Genomic DNA, 20179 nt, shown 5'->3' with positions numbered 1-20179 from the left:
TCAAAGAATATTGCGTTTTCCTTTATAAAAATCATTATTATTTATTATAAATGAAATTTTAATACTGTATACAAATATATTATTGCTTTTTAAAAATATCGATAAATATATGATTGAAGATTTTTTTAAAATGAAGATTTTTTGCGTTTTCCTTTTTATAAATCATTATTATTTATTATAAATGAAATTTTAATAATGCATACAAATATATTATTGCTTTTTAAAAATATCGATAAACATATGGTTGAAGATTTTTTAAAAATGAATATATTTTTTAAAAAAATCATTAATAAAGTTACATAAAATTAAATTTCACCGAATTAAATAGGATAAAAGCCTCAACTTTAGTTGCTCATTGCCTTGCATGAACAAATAGATACTCATAACGGATCCTTAGAGCCACTGGATTGGATGGCACTGCGGATATTAATTGCCAAGGATAGAGTCGAGGATTGGAGATAGAATTTATATAGGCCTATTCTGTAGTGCTTCCAAACCAGACAATTCTGTAAATGTTATAGGCACTTTTTTCAAAAGCAAAATCTACCAGGAATAATAAAGTGGCATCATTAACGACGAAGGAAATGTATCAGCTATTGTTAATACTTCTGAAATTCAGAAATTATTGACATTGAACATGCAAATACTTCAAGAACACAAAAAACCATTTTCGAAATGGATTTTCCATGAACAGAAGACATTATTATATCCTCATTCCTTCTTCCCGATTCCATGGGACATATTGTAGATCCCTCTTCCCTGCACGACATTGTCGATAAAAATTAGTGCTTACGTCAAAGAAATGGATAGAAATATACAAATCGTATGAAGAAAAGAAAATAACTCACAATGAGATATAAAGAGGTACCAGCCAAAGCCAGAGGAATGGCAACTGAGGTGATCTTATCAACTGGTCCTTTCAAATAAGTATGCTTGTGAATACTTTGAAAATACTTTTGCTTCTCGATGAGCTTCTCTCGGGGCCTAAAGGGCGTTTCTGACATCCTGCATCATTTGAACGCTATTTAACTAAAAAATGTCAACAACCTTGCATGATTCTTCTTCCCTCCAGATCCTCGAATCACTCTCACCCAACAAATGGGGGAGAGGATAAGAGTGTGGTGGTGGCAGGTAGACAATCGATATGCAGAAATTTTGAAATAGTAAAATCATCATTTTATTTAACAAAAAATTACAAACTTTGGGGAAAATTATGGGAAATAGTGGAGTTGAGAATGAAACAGATCTCGTGTATCTCAAAAGTACACTAAGGTTACGGCTTTTTTATACTATGGCAAAGTAAGGGATTTGAGATAGTCCCCTCTTCTTCTGAGGGAAGAAAATTGGAACATTTCGCGCATGTAAATAAATCCAGACTGCAACTAGCCAAAATAAAATCAGAAAATAACAACCTTAGAGTTACCTAATTAACCAGATACCTTCCCAAATATATCAATCTTGGTATAAAAAATTCTAGACAGAAAAAATTACAATCAAGCTCGATTTTCCTTGACGCAAACCTTGGCTTGGCATAATGAGCTCTTTTACACGATTATTTTAACATCAAATAATGTATCTATTTTCGGAGCAGAAAAAGTTAAAAAAAAAAAAATAGACAGCAAATTTCAGCCAAAAAGTTAGACTCGCTACTTTGCATCTCCTTGCGGAGTAACATAGGGCAGTTTTCTTAGATATTTGAATCCAGACATGCACAAAAATGCACAATATGATTGATGCATACATGGCTCTACAACATCATATATTGGTCAAAGGAATGGAGACTTGGGTGTTCAATAAGTTACTATATGTTGTAACTGTGGTAGATATATCAAAATTAATTACTCATGAGATTTAGCATCCAAAAAATAATGCATAAAAAAAACTCTCATTCACTTAAACTAATAAATAATCATCCGAAACAGAAGAATTTATTTAATGAAAGTTCGTTGATGCCACCGTGCCCTTACAAATGCACGACTATACTAGCAGTCAAACCATTAAAAAAAAGCCAACCAGTTTTAGGCAGAGGTTAGGCAATACAAGTTCCAGTTTATTAACAAAAAGCACGAGTACACTGAAAGGAAAGAGGAATGGAGAGAGGCACACCGACGAAGCAGGAGGGCTATGGTAACGCTCCCCCGAAGAAAATATCAGCATTTTGATTAACTATTTAAAATATGCAAATTTTGAGAATCGACTTTTTTATATTTTGATAAATATTATATAAATGTTTAGTCTCCCCTGATTAAATTTCTTAGGTCTCCACTCACACGGTACCAAGCTCCACTGAAAAAATTGAAAGAACAACACTTAAGTGACAGGAACAAGTGAAAGAAAATTAAAAATATATGAAGTCTCCAAAATACTGTGAAGATAAAATATATTAACAAATGTAGAATGCAAATTAACATGAAAAGCGCCGGCCGGAAAAGTCTCAGGCAATCAAATAAAAAAAATTCTCAGGGAAAAGAATGATAAGCTAATTTTACAACTTCCAATACACATTTATATGCACATGAGGTAAATAAGGAACTCCAAGGAAAGGGAAGAATCCAAAAATTTGCGATCCAGACGAGTGGATCCAACCAAAAAATACACAATTTTCAGGCCAAAAACACCGATAATCATATCCCATTATAAAATCCATATTAATTGACCAACAAAGCTCTTCACTAAGCAAACATAATCCTGTATGCAAAAAAAGCTGCAACAAATAGAAGATAAATAAAGATTAAGAAAGAGATGTATACCTGATTGCGACAATTGAAAACCCAAGAGTAGGCGAAAAAGTGCGAAGCGAGAGAACGAACAGAGGGAGGATCAAGGATGAGCAAAATGTGGGAGTGAAGGGCAGAGCACTTGACAATATTAACATGGGCCGACATTTGGGGGTAACATTCTGAACATGGGCCAGACAGCTAGGTATAAATTGGAAAATTGGGTAAAAATGTAAAACTTGTGAGCCCATTACCCTTGTTATTAAGCCCATATCTTTTGATGATATTTTGTTTATATTTTTCAGTCATGTTTCTCAACACTAGTTACTCTGTATACGTGATGTGTATGTGTACAATTTTTTTATTATTATTGATGGACTAAAGTGAAATTTGACAAATTATGGAGAAACTAAATTGATATTTGAATTGTTGAACTACAAAAACTAAAAATAAAAGTGTGTATTGAAATTAAAAAAAAACAAAAACAAAAGTGTAATATTAGTATCATATAAAGGTAAAGTTGAAAGAAAAAGTTGGTGTCCTTCCTATGTGGTTACTGTCATGTCCTCAACTTTAATAAAATAGAATAAATATAGTAAGCATGAACGTGAGATTTAGACATGCCATGAAAATTATTCCAAACTTAGGTTATGTTTCGACAAGTACTTATAAAATATTTTTATAAAAGTGTTTTTTTTTAATATAAAAGATTTTAAATTTTTTTTAAAAAACAAATATATGTTTGGACAACTATTTTATAAAAAAGTTTTTACGGTTAAAAAAATAATATGTTTTAATTTTTATCAGTATCTTTTTTTCCAAAAAACATATTTCAATTGTTATTTAAAAACTATAATTGGAGAACTCTTTTTTCAAAACATTTTTCAAAAGTTTTATCCAAAAAAATACTTTAAGTTTTTTTAACTTATAAAACACTAAAAACGATTTATAAAACACTAAAAACGTTTTAAAAATATTTGTTCAAACGAAACCTTAAATTTTAGAAAACTGCTCGTAAAATGGCAGCTGGATATCGTTCTTAAAGACATATATACTTGAAATCATAGAAACTAGAGTCGCACGTAATATCTATTATTGTTATAAAGAGGGAGCTACATCGATATGATATCACCAACTTGTAATTGCAACCTTTATTTTATTTTTATTTCAATTTACAATTATTTATTTTGTACAAAACTTATCCTGTAAAAAAGGAAAATTGGTCCAAAAATGGACAAAATATTTGTCTTCAGCTAATTATCCCAAATAACCGGTAAAAATGGACAAAATATTTTTAGGGCAAAAAAGTTGACTATATAAATTTATTTGGTAACCCATTTGTAGAAATAGTTGGATAATGATTTTATTTGATTTAGGTCATGATTGATAAATTGGAATAGAATATAATAGGAAAGAATCAACTTTGGAATAAAATAAGACTGAGAATGTAATGGTAGCTTTATTTCATTCTAGATATTGGTATCGTAAGAAATGAAAAATGAATGCAATAAATTTTTTTAATAATTAAATATTTTTTAACTAAAAAATGCAAGTTGCAAAACTAAAAATGCTAATTCAACTTAACAGGATGAACAAAACATGCAATTTACTAGATTAAATATACAAATTCACAGTTAACATGACCAAAAATGAAAAAAAAAACATATAATTTAATAGACTGAAATGCAAATTTATTTTTTACAAGATCAAAACTAGAAAATTTTGAGTTACAGATCAATTTATTATTATAATTATTATAAAAATAAATGCACCTCAAATAATAATAATAATAATAATTACTATTATTACTAAAATTAATTAACAAAAGGAAATATTTTGTACAATATAATTAAAAATGGAGATGTCATCTAAAGTGGATGAAATTATTATTATAATGCATGAAATATATAACAGAATTTCTAAGAGTATTAACATGGATGTGAGAATAACAATTTTCATTCTAATTAAGGTTGACAATGAGTTGAGTTTGGGTAGGATTCTATATCTCATGTCCTCATCCTCATTTATTATATTTATCATCATCTTCATCCTCGTTAACTGTATATTCAATTTCATACGTGTCGGAAGATTGGATATTTATATCCTACTCAAATATCATATTATCACCTATATATAATTGTATTTTTTCGAATTTGAATTATTTCTAATAAGCTATGTATATATACTCAATTGTTGAGAACAATAAAAAAAAATCCTCAATCCCCAAAGTCGAAAATAAAAGGTATTTGGATTGGGTATGAATAGAATTCTTTAAGATCAGCCTCCATCCCCAAAGACGAAAATCCCCATACCAGATTATCAATTTATTTAATCGGGTAAAAATCTCATCCATACTCTCTTCCATTCGAAGCGGCTGATATCGTATTATCTGTCAGGTTAGGAGAAAATTGTCATCCCTAATTTTAATATCCTACCAAGAATGAGCATCTGAACTATATTATAATGGGTAACCCTTAGAGAGACTATATTTGGTAATTTTAATGGTTATCAAATTTATCCTTACCATTTTTCTATTATATTTAATAATTAAGGGACAAAAAATAAATAGATCGTTACAAAATTTCTCACATTTTATTCAAATTATTTCACTATATATCTATATTTTATGCACATGCAAAGCATGCGTTTGGTGCAGTAATATGGATTAATGAAATAGGAATGCTTATTCTATTATCATCTCATTCTCTCCTACCAAGCATGACCTTAGTTTTTGGGTGTGAAATAGAATTATAAAATGTGAAAATCTGTCGTGGTTGATTTTATTTTTTTATATTATTGAAATATATTTAAATAACTTAAAAATAATTTCCAACTCGAGGGTTGACTTGTTATCGGCATTCAACGTGCATTCCTACCATTCTAAAGTATCCAATGCATGTGAGATCTCGAGCCAAAACATAATGGATGGAAGGGAGGGAAATTTGAAATGCTTAAGATGTATTTGCGTTGAACAAATAAAGCTAAGTCTGCTTTAAGTCATGTCTACATATATGTGGTGTAGACACGAGTATGACCCGGATCGTCACCTTCAAGCATAAAAAAGACTTTGATGTTTCATGGGTATATTTATTTTCAGAATACATGTTTGAATCACATAAATTCTTGTTGGCCCTGATTATTTCTCCTAATTCTTGGGTAGTAGTTCACAAAAGATACGGATGTAAAATCCAAGAAAGTGAAGTTTCTTGAACATTTCTCAGAGAATAACATCCAAATCCTAGCTACTTTGTCTTGGCCCCCAAGGCCATCATTTCATCTGTGTGTTGGTGAACTTTTATTTTCTACACAGGCAACGAAACTTTCACCCCAAGCACCCCACTGTACAGATAAATTAATTGAAGAAAATATACAAATAAAGACCCTTCAACCGATATCTGCAGGAATCATTCTTGTAACTGTTGCAAGCATATAATTATCTATCATGTACCCTTTAAACTTTTCAAAGTATTTAATTTATACTGCTAATTTAACATGCAAGAAGTTATAAAATAATAATCCTATGATGAAGTAAAGTAGAAGATTATTTTTTACATTCTCATTAAAAACGACAAAGGGCAGTATGGTCATTAGTCATTACCCTCATTGCAAGATTTGTTGTCGATAAAGCAAGATGGTTCCATATATGATTCCACAGGTTGCCTTGTTTTCAGAATATGTAAACAGGAAAAAAGAGAAGAATTGAGGAAGCATCGATCATTCGTAAATACTAAAGCAAAAGTACATACAAAACAAGAAAGAAAAAAGGTTTTTAAGGATTTTGTAATGACAACACAAAAACAACAGATGTTTGATCAGACGGTTCCAATGCCGCGTCCCCAGAACTCTAGTTCCATCAACCATATCGACAGTGCTTTCCTAAATGAAGACATAGATGAAGAGATGACAAGATCAGCCTTAATCGCCTTTCGTGTTAAGGAAGAAGAGATTGAGAAGAGGAAAAACGCGGTCCGAGAGAAAATTGAGGCTCATTTAGGCCGTGTGGAGGAGGAAACGAAACGCTTGGCTGAAATTCGTGAAGTAAGTTTGATGAAGAAAACCATAAATATTTACCATTCATTATTTTTATGAGTCTGCAGTTTAATTTATTTTGTTCAAAGCTGTATTTAATTCAACCTTCTCCATATGTATTGATTCTGTGGTTTTGGATCCTCTATGTTTGTATAATAAATTAAAATAGGATCTTGAAGCTTTAACCGATCCGATGAGGAAGGAAGTTGCGATTATTCGCAAGAGGATCGACTTGATTAACCGAGAGTTAAAGCCACTGGGACTTAGCTGCCAGAAGAAGGTGAAGTGCACAATTTTTAAACGTAATTTAGTTAGAGTGTATCACGAAAATGTGAATAGATACATGGATGCGTCTTCATCGTATAATGTAATAACATAGGAAAAGGAATACAAAGAAGCCATTGAGGCGTTCAATGATAAGAACAGAGAAAAGAGTCAGCTTATTGGCAAACTAGTTGAGGTAATTTTGTTCTTTTTGCAGAATCTTGACTTAATTTAATTTCACTGATTCGGAATCTTTATTTTCTTCATGTACCTTTGTTTGTTAGTTGGTGACTGAAAGTGAGAAACTGAGATTGAATAAATTGGAGAAGCTTAGCAACAACATAAACTCCCTTTGCTGAGATCCAAGAACTCATCCACTGCTGATTAATTTGGTTGTCCGATTGCCACTAAAATTTACTCTCATTAGCTGTTTTTCATCCTTATATTTATCGATTTTTTATACTTTTCATGATTACGATTAAAAATCCCTCAAGTGTGTTACTTGTCAATTAAAAACTTAATGTATACTTGGTTTGAAATACAAATGTAACAAACTCAATCATGACATTTATTGGCTTGAAAAAATGATCCCACTAGTGTGCATGCACGTCATTCATTACTTTGCTTTTGTGTCATTCATATCCCAAGTATCAGCGGTTGGTTCCACGTGCGGTAATTTGAGATAATAAATATGAAAATAAAGAATAAACTGGACACCGAGATTTACGTGGAAAACCCCTAAAAATTATTAGGGTAAAAACCACGGACAAGATGAAAAGAATTTGACTATAATATTTTACGGTATACAACCACTCACTGTATTTCCAAAGAGAACACACGCTCTCTTAATACAGAAAAACAAACACCTCACAAATATTATAGAACTAAGCACTCAAATGCTATAAACTGAGAGAAGACTCGAGAATTGGATACATTGAAATGTCGAATGAGTGTGAACCTTCGTCCGCAATTTCAAAATATCAGCTGCCGAACGAAACGTGTTCAAATTCTCTTCATATTCAAAGAAGGCTGCCCCAACGTTAATGCATTTAATGCATTATGTGTGTTGTCATTCTTTTTCCTACCTTTTTTACTAATAACTTTGCCGACATTTCTCCCACTTGGAGATTTGATTGAGAATCAAACACATCTCCGCACATCCTTTCAATCTTGCCATCACCTGCTGCTTACGTTTCTGCTAGGCCACTTGAGGATATACACCACTCAAACTTATCAGTGTTCACTGGCGTGGTCAGAAAATCAACTTTGTTATCTTTTGTATGAATCTTTTGCATATCCACACTTCCTTTTTCTACTACTTCCAGCACAAAGTGAAATTGTACTCCAATGTGTTCCGTCTTGGAATGAAAGGCTGGATTTCTTGCGATGTGCAAGGCACTATGACTGTCACAAAACAAAAGAACATTCCCTTGTTTGTGTCTGATCTCCTCAAATAACTTTTTAATCCATATTGCCTCCTTGCAAGCTTGAGTAGCTGCCATATATTCTGCTTCCGTCCTAGATAACGCCACGACTGTTTGCAGTTTTGAAACCCATCTTACTGCTCCCCCTGCAAGCGTAAACACATAACCAGTAGTAGATTTCCTCTTATCAAGATCACCTGCATAATCTAAATCGACATAGCCCCTGAGTGTAAAATATGATCTTCCATAACATAATGCAGCATTTGAGGTACCCTTAATGTATCTAAAGATCCTCTTAACTGTACTTCAATGCTCTCGTCCATGATTCATCATATACCAACTAACTGCTCTCACTGCTTGAGCAATGTCTGGTCTTGTACAGATCATGGCGAACATCAAACTTCCCACTGATGATGCATATGGTACTCGAGATATCTCCATCCTCTCTGCTTCACTGCTAGAACACGTCTCGGAGGATAACTTGAAGTTAACAGGAAGAGAGGTCGATATTGTCTTGCTGTCTTACATGTTGAAGCGTTGCAACACTTTCTTCAAATAATTTTTCTGGGAAAGCCAAATCTTTCGATTACTTCTGTCTCGGTGAACTTGCATCCTTAGAATCTTGTTTGCTGGTCTCAAGTCTTTCATATCAAATTCTCTAGCCAACTGTGCCTTCAATCCTTGGACTTGATCTTTATTGGAGCCTGCTACCAACATATCGTCCACATACAACAACAAAATAATATAATCATCATCAGACCTCTTGAAGTATGTACAAGGGTCTGCACTCAATCTGTTGTAACCAAGGCTCATGACATAGGAATCAAATCTCTTGTACCAACACCTCGGCGCCTGTTTGAGACTGTACAAAGATTTGTTCAACCTGCAAACCAAGTTTTTTTTACCATTTTCCGCAAAACCTTCTGGCTGCAGCATATAAATTTCTTCTTCAAGATCTCCATGAAGAAATGTCGTTTTCACATCTAGTTATTCTAGATGTAGGTCAAACACCGCACACAATATCAACATTACTCTGACTGTTGTAAGCCGAACCAAACGAGAAAATATCTCATTGAAGTCAATACATTCTTTCTCAGCATACCATTTTACCACCAACCTAGCACGATAAAGCTCCACTTGGTTTTTGCCATCACGCTTGATCTTATAGACCCATCTGTTTTCAATGGCTTTCCTCCTTCGTGGTAGTGTAATAAGATCTCAAGTTTTATTCTTGTCTAATACCTACAACTCTTCTTGCATTGCTATCATCCACAAGGATACATTTGAGCTTTGAGTAGCCTCGTGGAAACTCGATGGCTCACCATCCTATGATAATATACAATATGCAATATTGCTTTCAATGACATAATCTGAAATCCAACCTGGTGGTATTCTGTCTCGAGTTGACTGCCTCACATTGGAAACCTACGACTCAACATGTTCTTGTTTTTCATGCTCTGGTACTGCTTCACAAGAAAATTGACCTTCATACGTCTTATTTTGTGCCTGAAATAAAGTAGTTTCTGAATTCAGTGTTCCTTTGTCTCCCTTTACTTTATCTTCCTCGAAGATAACATCCTTGCTGATGACAAGCTTGTGAACAGTACGATTCCATAAGCCAAACCCCTTAACTCCATCAGCATATCCTAAAAAAATACATTTTCTGGATTTCAAATCCAATTTCGATCTTTCTTGCTCATTGTACAGAACGTACACAAGACTTTCAAATATATGCAAATGAGAATAATAAGTCGGATTCGCGGTCCATATCTCCATTGGAGTTTTCAGATCAATCACCACTGAAAGAGAACGATTGATAATATGACAAGCGGTTTTGACTGCTTCCGCTCAAAATGACTTGTCTAGACCCGCAGTCCTCAAAATAGCTTTTGTTCTTTTCATCCGCTCTGCTACTTCATTCTGTTGAGGTGTGTAAGCCGTCGTGAATTGTCTTTTGATGTCTTCATGTTGACAATATGCATCAAATTCTTCACTGGTATATTATCTTCCATTGTCAGTCCTCATAAACTTGATTTTTTTTTTCAGAATCAAGTACAACCTGCGCTTTGAAATCTTTGAAGATCTGGAAAGCGTCTGATTTTTTCATGATTGGATACACCCAACATTTCCTAGAGAAATCATCAATGAACGAGACAAAGTATCTCGCTCCTCTTATGGATACAGCTTGGGCTTGCCAAACATCCGAATGAATCAGCTCCAATATGCTTTTGCTTTTGGCAGTAGAAGTGTCAAACTTTAATCTGTGTTGTTTACTGGTAACACAATGCTTACAAAAGGGTAATGACACTTTTGTAAGTCCCAGCAGCAGATTCCGTTCTGAGAGAACTTTCAGCCCTCGTTCTGACATATGCCCGAGATTTTTATGCCATAACACTGTTAATTCTTCTCCTGAACCAATTGATACAACAGTTAGTTCTGCCTTTTTGTGTGTTTCTTCCAAAATTATATACAGATTTGCAGCAACTTTTTCCACTTTCATAAACACAAGTGCACCCTTCACAATTTTCACGATCCCATTCTCGATACGGGTTTTGCACCCGATGTCATCCAATTGTCCCAAAGATAAAAGATTTTTCGTCAGTCCTTTCACATGATGCGAATGGTGTCATCAAATATTTTAATTTTGATAGTACCGACCTCAGCGATTTCCAAGACATGATCATTTATCATAAATACAGATCCTCATGAGACTGGTTCATAATGATCAAACCATTCTCTCCGAGATGTCATGTGCTACGTCGCTCCTGAATCCATAATACATGTGTCACAAAATTTGAGTCTGCCTTCTGCAACTGTTGTTGCTTCGCTAAATAATATTTCACCACCGCCTGAAGTACTAGCCATATTTCTTTGAGAACTTTTCTCGATACTCGTACACTCTTTCTTGAAGTGCCTTTTACCATCACATTTAAAGCAGTAAACATTTTTCTTCTCACTTCTCGACTTTGATCTACTTGGTCTTTGGCTTTCACTGGAGTCACGGTCCATAAATCTTCCTCTTATCATCAGTACTGTCTCTGCATGCTTCAAAGTTACCAACCTATCTTCTTTATTTTTGCGCCGGCTTTCTTCTCCGAGAACCGCAGTTAAGACATCGTCTAATTTTAGAAAGCACATAAAAATATTCTAGGCGGCAACCACAGAACATACTCAGAATTTTAAGAAATTTTAAACCAAGGCTCTGATACCACTTGTTTGTCATACGTGCGGTAATTTGAGATAATAAATATGAAAATAAAGAATAAACTGGACACTGAGATTTACGTGGAAAACCCTAAAAATTATTAGGATAAAAACCACGGGCAAGATGAAAAGATTTCACTATAATATATTACGTTGTACAACCACTCACTGTATTTCTAAAGAGAACACACACTTTCTTAATACATGAGAACAAACACCTAACAAATATTATAGAACTAAGCACTCAAATGCTATAAATTGAGAGAAGACTCGAGAATTTGATGCATTGAACCTTCGTCCGCAATTTCAGAAAATCAGCTGCCGAACGAAACGTGTTCAAATTCTCTTCATATTCAAAGAAGGCTGCCCCAACGTTAATGCATTTAATGCATTATGTGTGTTGTCATTCTTTTTCCTACCTTTTTGACTAATCACTTTGCCGACCACAGTCTCAAATCGCAAGGCCCTTAACTTTACTGGCTGGTACCTTTTACATGTAATATATTATAATTTTCAACTTTATAAACTACTAGCAAGTAATACGTGCGGTGAACAAATGTTGTACGCCATAATTTATAAGGAGTATGTGGACATAAAATACATATATTGAGTGAAATCGAAAGATTCATTGTCTATTAAAAATTCATGAAAAAAAAAGCATTATTAAATATTTTCTTGCTTAATTTTCAATTTTTGGGTAATCTTTATGTGATTATTTTGTCTAAGTTTCATCTTCATTTTACTGAAATCATCAATTTTTTCGTTATCTTAAATTTGTGTGGTACGGTTTCTCCTTTGGAATGAACTTTGTTTCTTTTTATGTAGTTTTGTCATTTTCTTAGTGCTTGTTGTCTTTTTATCTTTATGTTACACTTGCTTTGCTCTTTCCTTTGCGCGCTATTTGTGTTTTTTTCTTTTCTTGTCTTCATTTTGTGTTTCATTGATGTTTCGATTCTTTCTTTTCTTATCGGCATTTATCGTGAGTTGTGATTTCTCCAATTCATCCACAATTATTGATGTTATTCTATTTTTTATCGAGACAGACTTGTCTAATTTGAAAAGAAATTTGTTATCATCTTTGCTTGGTCAATCAAATATCGTTACATGCTCCACGTTACCTTTTTCTGCAATATAAATTTTGTAATTATTGACAATATGTATTATATTATTATAATGTTATTCAAATAAATATTTTAATTCACCTTAATATCCATATCAATTATTTTTTGATGGAGCAACCAATAAATGTATCAGCAACCTCTTCGAACAATGTCACCCTAGCTATTTTATTTTTATCTTGGACCAACATTGTTATCCGGTATCTGAAAAATTAATTGTGAGAAAGTATACACAATGATTAAATGTTTTTAAGCATGTAAAGTTAATTATAGTTACAACACATTGGGACGATCTCTATATTCACCTTCACACAATTGGTGCAATCAAACCCATTGGTAGTTTTTGTAATATATTTGAAACAGATTTAACATGTCTCGTACCACATGGTTGATTTATTTTCAATTTTCTTAATACTTACTTTGATGTGGTGATACTTGTTCTACATGTAATATTATAATAGTAAATAAATTTAATTATGGTTATATCATATTATTTCATCTCAAAGCCATAAAGAATATACAATAAATTTATCTTTAATGATAGATGTTTTGTTTCAAAACAACCATTCATAAAACGTAACATCACAATTACCTCTTCCAAAATTTTCTTTTCATCTATTAACTGTCATATGCTGAGTTGCTTTGATTTTTTTTTTTTATCATTTTTTTAATCCAAAGTTCATTCAAATTTTTTGATGATTATTTCTTTTCAACCTGTAAAAGTTGATAATGTATAGAAGAATAAATCAATAAAAAAAATATAGCATAACTAAGAGATATAAGATGACACAAATTTCACATTCAACTCAGAAAACTTAACAACGGTTTTTGGGAAAATAAACTCAAAACAACAAATACGGAGTATTCTTTAATTATGAGACATAACAAACCACAAAGAATAGCTATACCAAATGTGGGTAATGACATTCAAACTCACAGGTAATATATATAATTTTATACCAAAGTTGTTGCACGTGAATTATTGCAGAATTCAATTTAGAAACACAATCTATATATACACGTCATATTTGTTCCACAAGTTTATATTTTCAGTCTCATGACATGGTAGATTGACCAATATCGTTGTCTTCGATGTAGACTATCTTGGTACATATTAATTTTTAAATTACAAAAAGAAATCAGTGAATTTTGCTCTTGAATATGTTGAAGTAGTTGCCCGTCATTCAACATTATACCATCTCATTAATGAATTATCATGATCTCCAACTTGTGTCATATATACACGTGTGAAATATATTTTTTTCAAAATGACATGTGTATATATAATTATTTTTATAAATTACAAAGTGTCGAAAAAAACTATTTTCCTCCAGTGAACAACGATGTCATTTTGTTTTTTGAAATTATTTAATGGTCGAACTTTCTTGATGATGCCAATGATATATGTGCGTAATAACATTGTTTGTTTAAAAAATATATATGTAAATATCAAGTAAATACAATGGAAACTTACTTTGGTTATTAGAGTCATTTGGATTACTTGCTAAATGATCAAATTCTCTTAAACGAAAATTAATTCTGTCTAAATTTGGCGCTTCTTGCAACACGGTGACTAAAGTTTTTTTTTTTTGGCATTATCAACTCAATACTTGGTTTTACATTGGGATAACTTGAATTTATTTGCTTCATAGTTGGATTTCATATAAGAAAATTTTTGTTACACTTTAAAAATTGCTCAAATTGTTGAATAGCATTGGCAAAAATCAAGTCATGCACCATGTTCCGTGCAATATCATATTCATATTGTTAGTAAATAATTGATGATTTGAAAAACATGCTATTATTTGTTTTTAAATAAATATATCATTTGAAAAGTAGTCACATGTGTATCTATGAAAGTTAATTTTCGAATAGTTTTTGAGTTATTTCTTATTGAAATTTGATATCATTGTCGAATAATAAATATTTTGACTACTACATTTTTTTATTACGTTGGAACATATCAATCAACATCACATCAAAGTTTGTCATTATTAGTTAATACGAACATGCAAAACTTTTCTTTGGCTAATGAGGTGGGTGCCCGGTCTGTCGTGTATGATTAAATCTGATTTATAATTATTAATAACAATCGTGACATATGACATTAACTATTGACTTTGAAGGCATTTTCATTTATTTCATTAATATTGGTTATCTTTCTCTTCAGCTACGTACCCCAATTATTTTCTTCATTACTCTACTTACATTATTTATAATTAAATATTTAATAGTTGTTTATTAATTATATATTATAAAACTGATGATAATTGAATATGTTTTGACTTGTTTACGAATATTTGGATATAATGAAATATTTATAATAATCTATTTAGTATTGATGATATTTATATGTGGTAAATTAAAGCACTTGGTATAATCATGAAGATAAAAAATAATTTTATTTTTTAAATTTCGTTGTTATTATTTTTAAAATAATAATGCTATTAAATTGATTTTTAAAGTGATTTGTTAAATTATTTCAGGAAATAATCATGTAAACAATTGTTTGGAATGCATTTTTCTTAAATTTATTTGTAAAGATTATATGGCATAGTGATTAAAATATTGAATACAATAATTAAATGTAATAAAGTAAAATTTATTATAATATATTAGTAAAAAGAAAATACACGTGGTAATATTAGAGTTTAGAAAAAACCAATACACAATTAATAGATGGAATAACAATTCGGACGATATAGAAAATCAACTCACACTTTTTTAAAAAAATACATCATTAGGGCACCTGTGTAAGATAGTGAGGTGAGAATAAGCTAACCATAAGCTGAAATTAATAGAAAAAAATATTTCTTTAAAATAACATCCAAACCTAATACTTGGACAGACAATTTATTATTCTATTATATTTTATTCGATAGACTTGAATTAAATANTTCATAATCTTCAAACACTAACTCTTTTATAAATAGAAATACAATCGATTATTAGAACCCACCCTTACATACATACATATATATATACATACATACATACATATATACATACATACATATATATATATATATAAGCATATATAATATTATTATTTTTAACATGCAGGGGAGACTATATTTCATACATTATATACTATACTAAGCTCACTCCACTGAATTTGGCCCTACCAAAGAATCGAACTTGCAATTTTATCAACCTTGAGCAAGCTCCACGAGCCTTTTTACAGCTGCATTCATTTCAAATTCACATTTCCCTCTAACCTCAGTACTCAACTTATCCACATTCTTTTCCATCTCTTTTCCATCTTCTTCCACCAACACTTTTTTTATCGCCCTCGCGATCTGTCCTCTAGTATACCTTCTCCCATCTCTCCGAACCTCAATCCCGATTCCAAGTTCGGTAACCAACCTCGAATTCATCGGCTGATCAAGTTGCACCGGAATTGTAATAACAGGTACTCGACATGTTATCGCCTCCAGAATCGAATTCCAGCCACAATGGCTCAAGAACCATCCAACACTCGAATGACTCAATATTTTAGCTTGTGGTGCCCACCCTTCAACTATCATGCCTCTATCTCCGACCCTCTTCCGAAACCCCTGTGGCAATGCCTCGTCTAGGTTCATTTTTTCTCCCACGGGAAACCTAACCACCCAAATAAAAGACACCCCACTTATTTCTAAGCCTAAAGCAACTTCTTCTATCTCTTTTTTTGTTAGAAAATACTCACTTCCGAAGGATACAAACACCACGGACTTGGTAGTTTTCTCACTGAGCCAATTCAAGAACACAGAATCGTCTGGTTTTTTAACCGGTTCTCGAACAAGAAACCCAACTGGGACAACCTCTTTATTCACTAATTCAGACAAGTAATTAATGTAAGTAGCTTCAATCTGATTCGAAGAGTTTATTAGTATAAAAGAAGCCGATGACATTTCGAAGCATCTTAGGAATCTCTCCTTACTCTCATTACTATTTATTATAGCATGTATAATCTCAGAATTCTCTCGGTCGGTCTCTGGAAATCTGAGTGGCTCAAATGGAAACTCCATCTCAGGATGAATGGAGTAGTGGGCTACGAACGAAAAGCATGCAGCACCACAAGGGAGGAGAACAACGGAATTTATTCCCTCTTCAGAAGCCACCTGTGGCGCCCATGGCTGCAAGAAATCATAGATTAAAATGTCCGGTTTAATGGTTTTAAGAATGTTTCGAAAATTTTCTTTGGATTCATCGAATGCATCTTTGAGAGTTGGCATCAAATGGGTTGGTAGGTTCTTGGTAGTATGGTATTTTTTGGGAAGTTCGGTGCAAGAAAGGTGAAGATCCACGAATTCTAAAGAAGGGTCGAAGGTGGACTTTCTAAATGACTCTAGATTCACCGGAGTTGAACATAAATACACATGAAAATTTCTGTGAACGAGCCTCTTGGCGAGCTCCGTGAAGGGGGATATATGGCCGTGAGCTAACCATGGAAACATCAAGATTTTATAATTTTCCTGCTTAACCGACATGATAGTTTGGGTTCTGTTGAATCAAGATTCGAAGGTGTGAGAATGGTTTGATGGGCATTTGGTTTTAGCAAGATTTGCGCCTATATAGTACAGGTTGATAGTTGGAACCAGCGAGTTCTTGATGACAGGCAGACGTGTCGAATATTTCACATCAAAAGTGCAATAATTTTACTTCGTGGCGCTATTCAAATCATACGTGCATGCATTTAAAAAAATCATACGTGCATGGATATAATATCATGACGTGTTTGGTTACAAATGCACGAAAAAATATTTAAAGAATTTAGGCATGGTTCGGGAGCATGAATCATACAAATTGTTAAAAACAAAACGAAACTTGTTGGAACAACATCGAAGAATCTTCAAGAATCTTTTTAATACTGAAAGAATAAACCAAAATTTTGTTCTTATATAGAAAACCGAAGTTGTGCTTGTAGAGGTCTCTTGGCTCAACAATGGTAGGTAAAGTGGATCTACTGGATTTAATGAAGGTAGGTGGCAGAAGAAATTTTGACCCATTTGGAAACGTATTTTTACATCATTTTTTGTATCTATAAATAGGTAGTTTATCATTTCATTTCAATCAACCCAAATCGAAGCTTCTTAAATAAAAGATAGCAAAGTATTGCGAGGTTCTTTTGGGAGAATCAGAAAAAATATTTTCTTTGTTATACTCGAAGGTCGGGTTTGTGAGAGTTGAATGTTTTTCTGTAAATACTTGTAATATTTTTTCATGTTATAAAAGATTTGCGGAAGTTTTGTGGACATAGTTTATATTGGGTGAACCACGTAAATCTTTGTATTCTTGTAGTTTACCTTACTCTATTTTTTAGTACTATATTATTGTCTTGATTGTCATCGTTCTGGTGTAATCCCTAACAATTGGTATTAGAGCCTTGTTGTAAAATTTCATAGAATTCTGAGTAAGCTCTGTGAATTCATTATCTGAAATTTCACATCAGAAAAGATTTTTTGAAATTTTCTGTGATGGCTAGAGAAGCGATGGCCGAAGATGATGGATCGGGACAGTGAATCAACAAGTTCGACGTTACAGATTTCACGTTCTGGAGGTTACAAATTATAGATTATCTATATAACAAGAAGTTGCATCAACTTCTATCAGGAAAGAAGTCGGACAAGATGGAGGATGATGATTGAGAGCTCCTTGACTGACATGTATTAGATGTAATACGATTGACCTAACAAGAAACTTGGCACATAACGTGGCACATGCACAAACCACAGAGGAAATGATGTCCATTTTTTCTGATATGTATGATAATCTATCAGCAAACAACAAAGTACATCTCATGAAAATGTTATTCAGCTTGAAAAGGGAATATGATGCTTTGGTGGCTAAACGCATCAACGAATTCAACACGATTGTTTCTCAACTAACATAGATTGAAATAAAATTTGATGATGAGATTCATGTACTTATTGTTTTGGAGCCTTTACCAAATAATTGGAAACCGATGTGTGCAACGGTTAGCAACTCTGTTGGAAAAAAAAAAGCTACAATTCAATGATTTCATATATCAAATTCTTGCCAAAGAAGTTCGCATGATTGATTCCGGTGAAGAGACATCATCGAGATCTACTCTAAATCCCGAGAATAAAAGAAGGAACATGAGTAACGAAAGGAATTCTAACCGATAGCACGATAGATCCAAGTCAAGAAATGGAAAAGACAGAAGCAACTTTGAAAAAAAAATTGAAGTGCTGGAGCTATGGTCAGACTGGTCACCTAAAAGAACTTCAAATCAATAAAGAATAATGCTAACTTTGTTACTGAAGAGGTACGTACATGATGCTCGGTCTCGATTTTACCAGGTCCTTCATTTGTTTGAGATCCATGGGGAAGAGGACTGGCTTCCCCAAACAGTCTGATCCCCCCTCCCCCCAACAACAGTACTCCCAAATTAAAAAAAAAAAAAAAGAATTGATCTATGGTCAATTTTTGAACAAATAAATAAAATTATTACAATCCATGGAAAGCTCAATTGATTATTGGGTTATGGACTCGGGATCTTCGTTTCATACCACTGGTAATCGTGATATATTCGATGATTACATCGCTGACGATTACGAAAAAGTTTTTCTGGCTAATTGAAAGCCTTTGTAAATAGTTGGTATGGGTGATGTTCGGATGAAGATGTCAAATAGATGTGTTTGGGAAATCAACAAAGTCATACATGTACCAAAATGGAAACACAATCCGATCTCAGTGGGACAGATCAATGACAAAAGTCATAATGTGACCTTTGGTGATTGTTCTGGAAAGTGAAAAAGAAAGCCATGATTGTTGCTCGAGGAAAGAAAACCAGAACACCCAATCACAAAGATACATTAGCAGTTGCGGATGCCGGAGGTATTGTAGACTTGAACATATGAGTGAGAATGAAATGAAGATGCTTGTATCAAACGGGAAGCTGCCAAAATTAAAGACCGTTGAACACAAGCTACGTGAAAGTTGTATATTTGAAAAGCAGCAAAAGGTGAGTTTTTCAAAAGACGTTACAGAACCAAAAGCAGCAAAGTTGGAACTGGTTCATACTGATGTATGCGAGCCATCTCTCGTGACATCACTTGGAGGCTCAAGATACTACATCACATTTATTGACGATTCGAGTAGGAAAGTTTGGTTTTATTTTCTGAAAAATAAATATGATGTTTACGAAACCTTTAAAATGTGGAAAGTCATGGTTGAGAATGAGATCAACTTGAAAGTGATACCATTTCATCAGATCCTGGAATATTGAGTCTTGATGCTTGAGAATATTTTTGGAAGTAAGAATCCAATTGGCATGCTCACGTAGGTTGTAACCATCGACACGTTAAACTGCAAGTATAAATAGAAAGATATGAACTGCTGTATTGATGATGTGAAGATATGATTTAATAAAATGTTATGTAAGGTAGGATCAACTGGATTTAATGAAAGTATGTGC

At 32.9% G+C, this 20179-nt stretch overlaps 3 protein-coding genes across 4 annotated transcripts; 1 reads left to right on the top strand and 2 right to left on the bottom strand.

Moving 5' to 3' along the window:
- Nucleotides 1–504: 504 nt before the first annotated feature.
- Nucleotides 505–2874, bottom strand: LOC140956688 (uncharacterized). 2 transcript variants are annotated; one of them, XM_073413534.1, is made up of 3 exons: nucleotides 2751–2874; nucleotides 849–1005; nucleotides 505–759 (listed from the first exon to the last, which is right to left on the bottom strand). In XM_073413534.1, the coding sequence occupies exons 2-3, from the start codon at nucleotides 1002–1004 to the stop codon at nucleotides 712–714; spliced, it is 204 nt and encodes a 67-aa protein (XP_073269635.1). In that variant the 5' UTR covers nucleotide 1005; nucleotides 2751–2874; the 3' UTR covers nucleotides 505–711. The 2 variants fall into 2 exon arrangements, with proteins under 2 accessions (XP_073269635.1, XP_073269636.1); XM_073413535.1 differs by having other exon boundaries at nucleotides 869–1005.
- A 3530-nt stretch (nucleotides 2875–6404) lies between these two features.
- LOC140957791 (uncharacterized) lies at nucleotides 6405–7598 on the top strand. Its single transcript, XM_073415183.1, has 4 exons — nucleotides 6405–6755; nucleotides 6916–7026; nucleotides 7126–7206; nucleotides 7295–7598. The coding sequence occupies exons 1-4, from the start codon at nucleotides 6501–6503 to the stop codon at nucleotides 7367–7369; spliced, it is 522 nt and encodes a 173-aa protein (XP_073271284.1). The 5' UTR covers nucleotides 6405–6500; the 3' UTR covers nucleotides 7370–7598.
- An 8231-nt stretch (nucleotides 7599–15829) lies between these two features.
- Nucleotides 15830–17356, bottom strand: LOC140956700 (flavanone 7-O-glucoside 2''-O-beta-L-rhamnosyltransferase-like). The gene has a single exon (XM_073413551.1). The coding sequence runs from the start codon at nucleotides 17226–17228 to the stop codon at nucleotides 15906–15908; it is 1323 nt and encodes a 440-aa protein (XP_073269652.1). The 5' UTR covers nucleotides 17229–17356; the 3' UTR covers nucleotides 15830–15905.
- Nucleotides 17357–20179: the final 2823 nt, after the last annotated feature.

This window comes from Primulina huaijiensis, chromosome 14 (genome assembly GCF_012295235.1).
Source record: "Primulina huaijiensis isolate GDHJ02 chromosome 14, ASM1229523v2, whole genome shotgun sequence".
NCBI lineage: Eukaryota > Viridiplantae > Streptophyta > Magnoliopsida > Lamiales > Gesneriaceae > Primulina > Primulina huaijiensis.
Note: the sequence above shows the minus strand (reverse complement) of the source record. Positions and strands in the feature narration are given on the sequence as shown.

Excerpts from the sequence above, each read along its gene's own strand:
- LOC140956688 (XM_073413534.1), bottom strand. The coding sequence starts at position 1,004 with ATGTCAGAAACGCCCTTTAGGCCCCGAGAGAAGCTCATCGAGAAGCAA. Across the intron at positions 760-848 it reads GTACCTCTTTATATCTCATT|GGAAGAGGGATCTACAATAT; the intron begins GTGAGTTATTTT and ends AATGTCGTGCAG.
- LOC140957791 (XM_073415183.1), top strand. The coding sequence starts at position 6,501 with ATGACAACACAAAAACAACAGATGTTTGATCAGACGGTTCCAATGCCG. Across the intron at positions 6,756-6,915 it reads GCTTGGCTGAAATTCGTGAA|GATCTTGAAGCTTTAACCGA; the intron begins GTAAGTTTGATG and ends AAATTAAAATAG. Across the intron at positions 7,027-7,125 it reads GACTTAGCTGCCAGAAGAAG|GAAAAGGAATACAAAGAAGC; the intron begins GTGAAGTGCACA and ends GTAATAACATAG.
- LOC140956700 (XM_073413551.1), bottom strand. The coding sequence starts at position 17,228 with ATGTCGGTTAAGCAGGAAAATTATAAAATCTTGATGTTTCCATGGTTA.